Consider the following 9557-nt stretch of genomic DNA (forward strand, 5'->3'; position numbering starts at 1 on the left):
GATGGTGGTAGAAACTCATGGTGGTTGTCGGATGGGGATGAAGATGGTGCTATGATAAAGGTGACAATAACCGCAACAATAAGAGTTATCACGTACATAATTCGGGCCAGACCCTGTGTTTTGCCTGCATCATCTCATATAATCCTTCCAACTACGAATGGAATAGAAATGATCATCATCTCCATCCTACTACCGAGGAAACTCAGCTCAGATCGTGAGATACCAATCTCAAAATCACAGAGCTAATAGGTAGCAGACCCAGAATTGGGAAGGACCTGAGTCTAACTCCAAATTCCGTACTCTTAACAAACAACTCAGGACAGAGAAGGAGAAGGTAGAAAGGAAAATTGAAGAGGATGGAGGCCTGCCTGGACCACTCTAGGTAACATTACAGCCTGTCCCCTCATTCCCAGAGGACACCGCTGGCCTCCCATCGCCCGCCCGCTTTTTCCTTCCTCCACGGCACTTATTCTAACGCGCTTTATAGTGCGCATGCGCATTATGGTTGCAGCGTATCATCTGTCCCACACAAGGACCGACATCTAAGCATTCACTTTCAGATGTTAGCACAGCGCCTGGCATACAGTAGACATTCAGGAAATTCTGTTAAATGAGCGAATGAATGTTTTTTGGTTTCAGGCCACAGCTGATACGATGAGGAAAAGTCCCGGCTTTGGGGCCCCTTGAGTTTGTTGAAGGAATGATTAAGTATTCTTTGGTTTCAGGCTAAGGATGACCTAACAAGCTATGAGAAGAGAATAAAGAGTTAAGCTTTCTTATCTTTGGGGGCTTCTCGGACACTGGAAAATAAAGATAGCCCCAAAACCCAAAGAGAAAACTAAGATTAGAGTCATAACTCTTAAACGAAGCCACACTTATTCTCTAAGTTGAGGGGACGGGGCAGGCAGAGAGATACATATTCTTGGTCGGGTATCAAGCTTCCTTGTCTCCACGAGTTACTCAACACGACTTGTGTTCCCTCAGTCATTTAACGGACACGCAGAGTTTAAAATATCTGATTTCGTCACCGTAGGAGACTCCAGCTCAAAACTGGGGATACCAAGATGAATATGGTACGACCCTCGAGAAGGCAGAGACTGGTGGGAAAGACACTAGCTTGTTCCCTAGTTTGGGATAACATTTTGGTTAAGGTGAAGGGCAGGAAATGATGGAACCATCTAACGTTAGGAGCTTTAAGGAACCGGTGATAATTTTTGAGGGAAGAAGCGTTTAAAACAAGAAGGATCGTTGGAGGATGGCTCCCCCTGGTGGATATCAGCAGCAAGCACATCACACAGCTTTGCCCGCAGTTCCTTCAACAAACATGACCTGGGCGAGGTGCTGTGAATGTCAGCAAACGGCGCCTGTCCTCAGGGAGGTCACAGGCCGATGAAGGGGTGAGACAAGGAAAGTGACAATCACTGTACGGCACGAACGGTGGGTGACCTAAGCAGCTCACTTATACATTCATTCCACAAAGTGCAGCGGCTTTGAAGCAGGAGGCCTGAGGACAAGCAGGGCTCACGGGGAGGACAGTGCGGGAAGGGAATTCTAGGCCCTGGGGTGAGTACCAAGATGTGAAATCCATGCCTGACGTAGGAAACCCTACGTAACTAGTAGATTTATCTGATATTGAGGGCTCGAGGAGGAAATGTGCCAGCGGGGTCTGAACAGATGCCAAATCCTGAAGTGCTTTCTGATTCATGGGGAAAACGATGTACATGAAGCCACTGGTGAGTCTTCCTGGGCTACGTAAGGGGGAAGCGGACTGGTTCAGAAACATGGAACGAGTCCCTACGGTGTGCCAGATTCTGAGCCGGGAAATTCTGGCTGGGAATAAAATGATGAGCAGAACCAGTTACGATGCCTGCCCTCCTGCAGCTTATGCTCTAGTGGGGGAGAGAGAGGCATCTATTGAAAAAAAAAAAAAATCACTCCCCAAAAAAGGTTAAGATTAAAAGGTAAAAGTGTCCCAGCTACCTACAGGAAGGGCAGAAGGAACATGTGACAATAAGGAAACCCAGAGCTGAGGGGACGAGCCTTTGCTGAGTTGAGTTGCTCTCCACTCGGACCTCGGGGCTGAGTGCTGTAGAAATTGGGTCAAAGTGTAGCACTTGGCGCTGTTTTCGAGGACCTGGTGGCTCTAAGGCTGGCACCGGCGGCAGCACATCGCAGACGAGAGCTCAGCTGCCTGGGAAGAGCTGACGGGGGTGGGAGGGCCAAGAAGATCCGTGTTTTTCAACCCAGAAGTGAGGTGCGAAATGCAAGTGGCAGCTCATTACCGGCATTTGGTAAATGATATAGAATAAACTAGAAAAGACTAAGACGTGCATAGTAAGAATGAGTATTGTCTCATAAAACTCATTTCTGCTGTATATGTGTGTGTGCATACACGTGTTTGTGTATAGTGTGTATGGGTACAGGGTTGCGATATAAATTCTATTTGTTACTGTGAGTCTTGATCATAAAAGTTTGAAGTACAACAAATGAGAGGCCCTCTCAGGGTCTTGCCCAGCCCAGGATGACCGCTCAGCCTGCAGAAGGCTGCCACAAACACCTCACTCGGAAAGAACTGGGGTCCAGCTCCACTTAAAAGGACTTTGCCAAACTCAGTAGCCCAACTCCAATGAGAAGAGAGGACCCCTGAAAAGCCATGAAGACCCTAACCTCGAATGCTCACTCTCATGCATTGTGGAGGGACAGGGGTGGAGGAGGGCGGAAGGCATAAGCTGGTTCGAACTTTTTGGAAAGCAACATAGCAAAGTTCACAGGGAGTCTGAAAATACGTAACCTCTTTGCTGCAGGAACCATACTGAGTTCACACGAAATGACTCGTCATGAAGGTGCCCCAAAGATAACACTCAACACTGTTCACTGCAGCACGGCTTATAACAGGAAAAGTAGGGGTACAACCTACATTTCTAAAAACAGGTGACCGGTTGATAAATGGTGGCAGTATTCAGGCCTTGAAAGTGAGGGGGAAATACACTGATTGACAAAGAAGATGTTTATGATATAACACTGTCATTCAGTGCAGTTCTTTCTTCTTTTTTTAAGGAGAGAAACTGCCAGCTGCTCCTCACTGTAGGTAGAGAGAAGTCACCTTGAGGCAGGTTTTGTCTGTATTGCAAGATTGAGAGTCCCCTCTTAGCCATGCAAATATCAGGTGAGTCGACAGCACTGCGCTAGAGTAAAGAGTAACGTAACTTTCATAGTTGGTCAACCAGGGGCAATTCTGCTGTGCCGGCCCTCGACCCCAGAACATTTAAAACTATGCAGAGACATTTCTGTCTGTCATGAGTGGGACTGGGATTGCGGGGGGCGGGGGCGAGGCAGGGTCTCTATAGGGTGGAGCTTAGGGTAGTTATTTAATTTTTCTTTATCTATTTTCTGATTTATTTTACAATGAATGTACATTTATGTAAAAAAAAAAATAAGCTAGATGTCGACTCAAAATACAAAGGTACTTTAGAACACCTAAGGTAAAGCAATCCTGTCTCGTATGCACACCCGCTATGTCCACATCTGGACCCTAATTATCCAGAACTAAACTCTCTGTAACCTCAGAAAGTCCCCCTGGAACCAGAGTTCCCAGGAGCTGCCCAGTCCACTCCTGGCTTCCGAATCACTGGCCCCTCTCTCCTCCGCGCGTGAGCAGCGTTTACCACTCAGAGTGGACCGGGTCTGGTCCCGGCCAGCAGCTGCGGGCGCAGGAGGCTGCAGGAACCGCGGCAGATATCCGTCCGTCCGTCCGTCCGTCCATCCGTCCCCCTGGGCCTGCTCACCTGACATGTGGACGTTACGGAGGCAGGAGAGGGAAGCATTGAGGCGGGCGCACTCCTCCCGGTTGGCTCCGTATTTCTCCACGGTCTCACACACCTGCTCATCCGTCATCTCCAAAAGGTCCTCCAGACTCAGCCGGCCAGGGGTGATTTCCTAGGGAGGGAAGATGGGTGGTAAGTAGACCTCACGTGCCTAGAGGGGACGAACGCCGTCTGACTCTCCGCGCTGCCCTCTAGCGGAACCCAGCGGAACACCCGCAATGTGTGGATGGGTGCTTGGCCTTATAGTTGGGTCTCTGATTCTGGAGTCAGAGAAGCCTGAGTTTGCTCTCAGCTTTATCATTAGCTAGAGAATCATTTAACCCGTCTGAGCCTCCCTTTACTTACCTATAAAATGGGAATCTTAAGCGCATATAATTTGCAAGGAAGCATGTATGCTTAGCACACAGTACTCCATAAATCCTGGTAGTTAATGATGTCTCCCCATTTCACTTCTGAACTCCTTGCGGGAAAGCCTCCAATTTATTCATCTTTGGAGGGCCCTCTGTGCCTCCTGCTCAGCTTGAACTGCAGTGACTTGTCCCAAATTTAGGGTGAACTCAGAGCAGAGCAAACTGGAGAGCTCCAGTGTCCTGATGGCTGTCCTCCACTCTCTACTAAATGTTTTGGGTAGGCGTCTCTTCACAGCCACCAGCAACCAATCCCCCTTTCCTGAAACAATATGTCTCCAGACACCATAATATGGATACTCCTTGAAATCTGTCAAACTTCTCTATCTGTGCATGAACAAAAAAGAGAGCCTTCACTTTATAGCACTTAATGGTATCCGATGTTTTTACATTTATTTTTGTTATTATTTAAATAAGAGTTTCAGATAACTAAGGATGGAGATTCTATGGTAGTATGTGGAATATCTGTGCCCTCTTGTGGTCATATCTGTGTATTACAGCAAAATCAGACACTCCCACACACCCAGCCCCAACCCCAGTTAAATTTGACAGCCAGAAAGAGGAAAACTGCATCAGCACAAAAATTCTATCAAAAAAAAAAAAAAAAGATTCAGAGCAAAAGCCACGAAGCCAAATCAGTGACTTTCCAATTGGTGCCTTTCAAACTCACTAGGACAGGGGGCAGAGTCACTTAGAGGTTTTCTCAAATAAGAACACTTTGAAGATAAGCCCCACTTTGAGAAAGGTGATGGACCAGGATCTGAAGTACAAAATGAAGCACATTTAGAAGGGATGATTGCCAACATAAAATAATTCTCTTCTTTGCTGCAACATTCATTTGTGCATTTTACCCTATAACGTACCCCCAAAATATTCAATTTACCGGACATTTAATCACAAAAAAAAAAAACCCACAGAAGTAATAACGACATCAAAAATGGAGAAAGCCTTAACAAACCTGGGCCAAAAGAACAGATGCACCTCAGTTTGGTAAAATAATAATAATAAATGGATGGAGCACTGATCTAAGGGTTTTCATGGATTTTCTTTTTAATGTCACAAAGACCACATAATGTAGGTATATTTATCATCATCATTAGCCTGTAACTAGGGCACTGAAATTCAGAGAAGTTAGACCACTTGTCCAAGGTCACACAGTAAGTTTGAACCCAGGCAGTCTGGCTTTGGAACTTTCTCCTCACTACTGATTCCCCAACAGAAAGGGGACCTCTGGTGGATGCACATGTGAGCTGCAGACAGAGCTGGAATGCGAGCTCTGTCTTCACATCTTTGCTGGTGGCCTTGGGCTCAAGATTCTTGAGATTCTCTCAAGAGCCCAGCTCAGGTACCTGCAGGGCAGGTAAATGTAAACGAGCAAAGCTGTAACCTTGGGAGCCTACAAGATCCAAGTGGCGGTGGAATTCGGTTCAGTGTGGTCAGCAATTCCGATTTTTCAAGAGAAGCCAGAGATCTGGGGTTTTAAGCAAACTCTTTCAACTTTTAAATATTGGCTCAAAAAATATTTTTTGAAAACCCTATCAACCAAACAACAACAAAAACGTCTGTGCATCACATACAGCTTGAGGGCCACCAGTTTTCAACCCTTCGTCCAGAAGACGTCTGCGTTATTTGTTCCACTTGATAAATAAATGGTCCCAGAAGCTTCTGAAAAGCGTACTGGGCCATGCAAGTAAAATGTACTGTCTGTACTTATACAGGACCTGCCATTTTAAGGATATTCACATGACACTGCCACCCTGGTAATGAAATAAGGGAATATATAACAGTACACAATCTAGAGCGCATGTGCAAGATGTGCGGGGAGGGGGCGGGGAATGTAGGGGTGGGTGTGAGCCGCATTGAGACAAGGTCTGAAACAAACAAAAGATGATAGAGAGCCTTCCAGGCCCCTTCAAGCAGGAAGCAGGAGGCAGCTTGAGAAATGGTGCTTGGCCTTGCAGACAGGGGGCGCCGCCTCTTCTCCCCAGCTTGGGGAGGTGCCAGCAACAGGAAAAGGAGGGAAGAATGAAGTACTTTCTGCCTTAGGCTCGGGAGACCATCGGAACTGGCTTCTCCTGCCAGCCCCGCCCACTCAGGAGCAAGGCTAGTCACTGCATCTGAGCCTCAGCTTCCTGCTCTGTGCCCCGGGGATGATAGCCGTCCCTATGTCAACAGGTCATCGTGAGGGTCTGAACAGTCTCGGTAGTTGAGAGCCTGCATGTCAAGCCCTTAGTACAACGCCTGGCACCATAGATGCAACGAATGTGGCCTGCTTTTATTAGGAAGGGCTGGACGCAGTGGGGCCCAGGGGTCCGAGAGGGAAAGGAAATCCCACGATCCTAGGGGCCTTATGGGTGCTGTCCACCCCAAGACGGTTCTCGTTTCATTTTGCCTTTAGAGAACCTTCCGGTTCCAAAGTTTTTCAACAATAGCAACAATACCGATAAGCTGACACTCACTAAGCGCTATTAGGTGCCAGAGCAGGGCTGAACATTTTATATGGATCATCGCATTGCACATGACAGCTAAGAAGAGATCATCATTAGCCCCACTGAACAGGTGAGAAAACGAACCCTCTTAAGACTTTGGTGTCCAACATGGTGGCCCCTGGCAACTTAATTAACATTAAATACAGTTTAAAATTCAGTTCCTCGGCCACATGCAACTGACCACGATTCACGTGCTCCACAGCTCCGGCTGGCTGCAGGCTACTGCGTCAGACAGAACGGGTATAAAATATCCCCATCGTAGCAGAAAACCCTGCTGGACAGTGCTAGTCTAAGAGGTCAAGTAATTTGGCCAAAGTGACTGAGTTAATAAGTGGCAGAGCTGAAAAGAAAGTTCTGACTCTAGAAACACACTCATTTTTTTTTTTTTTGATGGCTGGCGTGCATTCTATTGGTTTTCTTTCTTAATAACCCATCAGATGACATCAGAGATCTTCTACATATTTATCGAGGGCCTACTAGGTGCCGGGCACAGCCAAACCCAGGTGCCTAAAGGGGCTGGCCGGGAGGGGGGAGGTGCAGGGGCCACTTCCGGTCACCTCCAGGACTTCCTTGCGCATGTCCACGATCCGGAACCAGTGCCTGAGCTGGGGGAAGCCGTCCAGCTCGGCGTTGCGTTCCTGCAGGGCCACCTTCTTTTTGCAGGACAGCTGCCGGCTGAAGTATTTCACCAGCTTGCTCTGTGGAAACACAGATAAGGGCACATCTCAGGGGCATCGTCACAAGGAGGGGCGGCAAGGATCTCCCCACTGCCCCGTCCCCACGCGAACCCCAACCAACTCCGTGTTCTGAAGGCTGGTGCGACTGCGATGCGCGCGGACACGCATCGGCAGCACCCCAGTGGGGGCCCTGGGGCTGTGCCCATCTACGTCTCCACTGCCCAGATCCTTGGACCCCCACAGTGCCACTTCTGGGAACTCATCCTGCAGACACCGTGTCCGTCCTGTGCAAAATGACTGGGTAGGATATTTCCTGCAGTTCTGTTTGCGATGGCAAGAGATTGCAAACGCCCTGAGGGTCCATCAGGAGAAGACTCATAAATGAGGGTTCGTGCCCACACCGGAACTCTGAGCAGCTACAAAATAAAATGAGGATGTGTGCTATGTGCCCATACAGAACGATCTCGACAGATGACAGACATCCTCCCCCATTCACGTGGGAAATGTATTTATCTTTGTAAATGCGGACACTTTTTGGAAGGATTCTCAGCCTTCAAGGGGAGGGAAGGGGGAGTGGAATACAGAGGTAGGAGAACATTTTATTTAAACCCTTTGTTACCACCTGAATCTTAAATCACATACAAGTATTCGCAGATTAACAAATACTTTTAAAATGAGAGGGCCCGAGCCCATGTTGGTGGCGGGATTCCAAGCACTGTCAATCACCATTCATCACGAAGACAGCCCTGTGATTCCAGGATCACAAAATCCAGAGCAGGGGTGACAGTAGTGGACAACTGTTGCTTCTGTCCAGCTGGTCTCATTTCCCTTTCACTGAAAAGAATACTTCAACTTTCTTTGAGGGGAATCTTCCTTCTTTGGCTCCTAGTCCATATGGTTCAGGTAAGGCTGGTCTCACCCACCCCGCCCCACCCCACACAGGCTGCAGGCGGGCACGTGACCCAGGCCTGGCCCCAGCATTTGGAACAAGTGAGCCAGGCTGGGCCACTATGAAATCTCCCCAGTAAGTCTCTCAGGCACTCAGAGGGCGGCCCTCACTTCCCACTGGGGTTGTTGTGGGGGGCGGGGGGGGGATGCCACAGAAGCCAAGAGCTGCTCTGTCCAGCCCTGCTGACATCTAAGACTGAAACCCATTGCAACCAATCAGAAAACTGGTTTTTAAATTCACATGAATTTTATTCACCTTACTAATGAAATGACAGTTGCCATTCTTGATAAGCCCACATTCCACTGGCGACAGTTTCATGATATTCATGGGATGCTCATGTGCCTGAAACATTTTCCTTTTGAAATCACAAATTAGAATTTAGAATCGAAAATGTTAAAGAGGAAATGTTCCCTATCACTTATTTCTGAATGAATAGGGTCTGACCTGTCAAGACTTCTAAGCGAGGTCCTCACCCAAGATATCTACAGAACTCTCATGTCTGTCTTTTATTGTCCAACTTCTTTCAACCATTTTCCTTGGCCCAGGTACAGAAAACCACACAGAAGAAACCACTTTGACTCATCCCCATCATTCTTGGAGCAATTCCTTACTTCCTGTCACAACAGGAAGTCATCTTGTTCTTTCCCTGCCCCCACTCTGAATCAATCTTTTCTCTAAGGGGTGCTGGTTCCACTGAGTGGCAAATGGCATTTGGAAGCCAAGATTAGTGCTTACTGATATTGGGATGTCATTGTTTCCAGTCCCCTCAGTGAACAGGCTGGGCATTATACATATCCTACATGTAAGGTGTTGTGGTTGGTTGGTACCTATTATTGGGATCTCTGGCTAACTGATACACAGCCCCATCAATTCATAGAAATCTGACTTTTTCTCCAAAGTCCATCTCAAACATCACCTTCTCCAGCAAGTCTTTATCAATTCTTCCCTGGCATTTTATTTGTACACACTCTTATTATAAAATTTCTCACAGCTTTCCTTGCATTGTAACTTGTTGAAAATAAAGACAACTTAAAGGGTTAAGGAGCCCTTTCCAAATTTGGAGGAATAAATGAAATAAGTGTAATAATAACAATGAAAGTACCATCATTGAGCGCGTCCACATGCCAAGCCCAGGCTGAAGGTTTTACAAGAGTCATGTCACCATATCCCCACATTTCCAGGAGCTAGATGCTATTAAGATCTACACTTCA

At 47.4% G+C, this 9557-nt stretch overlaps 1 protein-coding gene across 1 annotated transcript in view; it reads right to left on the reverse strand.

The window, feature by feature from the left end:
- The window catches only part of KSR2 (kinase suppressor of ras 2), a 332915-nt gene that overhangs the window by 266446 nt on the left and 56912 nt on the right, over positions 1-9557 (reverse strand). Inside the window, exons 2-3 of the mRNA XM_039868258.1 lie at positions 7278-7412; positions 3786-3936 (exon numbers count right to left, since the gene is read on the reverse strand). Coding sequence (XP_039724192.1) covers positions 3786-3936; positions 7278-7412 — 286 coding nt within the window. The remainder of the gene's footprint in view (positions 1-3785; positions 3937-7277; positions 7413-9557) is intronic.

Source organism: Pteropus medius, unplaced genomic scaffold, assembly GCF_902729225.1.
Source record: "Pteropus medius unplaced genomic scaffold, Ma_sr-lr_union100, whole genome shotgun sequence".
In the NCBI taxonomy this organism is placed as follows: Eukaryota; Metazoa; Chordata; class Mammalia; order Chiroptera; family Pteropodidae; genus Pteropus; species Pteropus medius.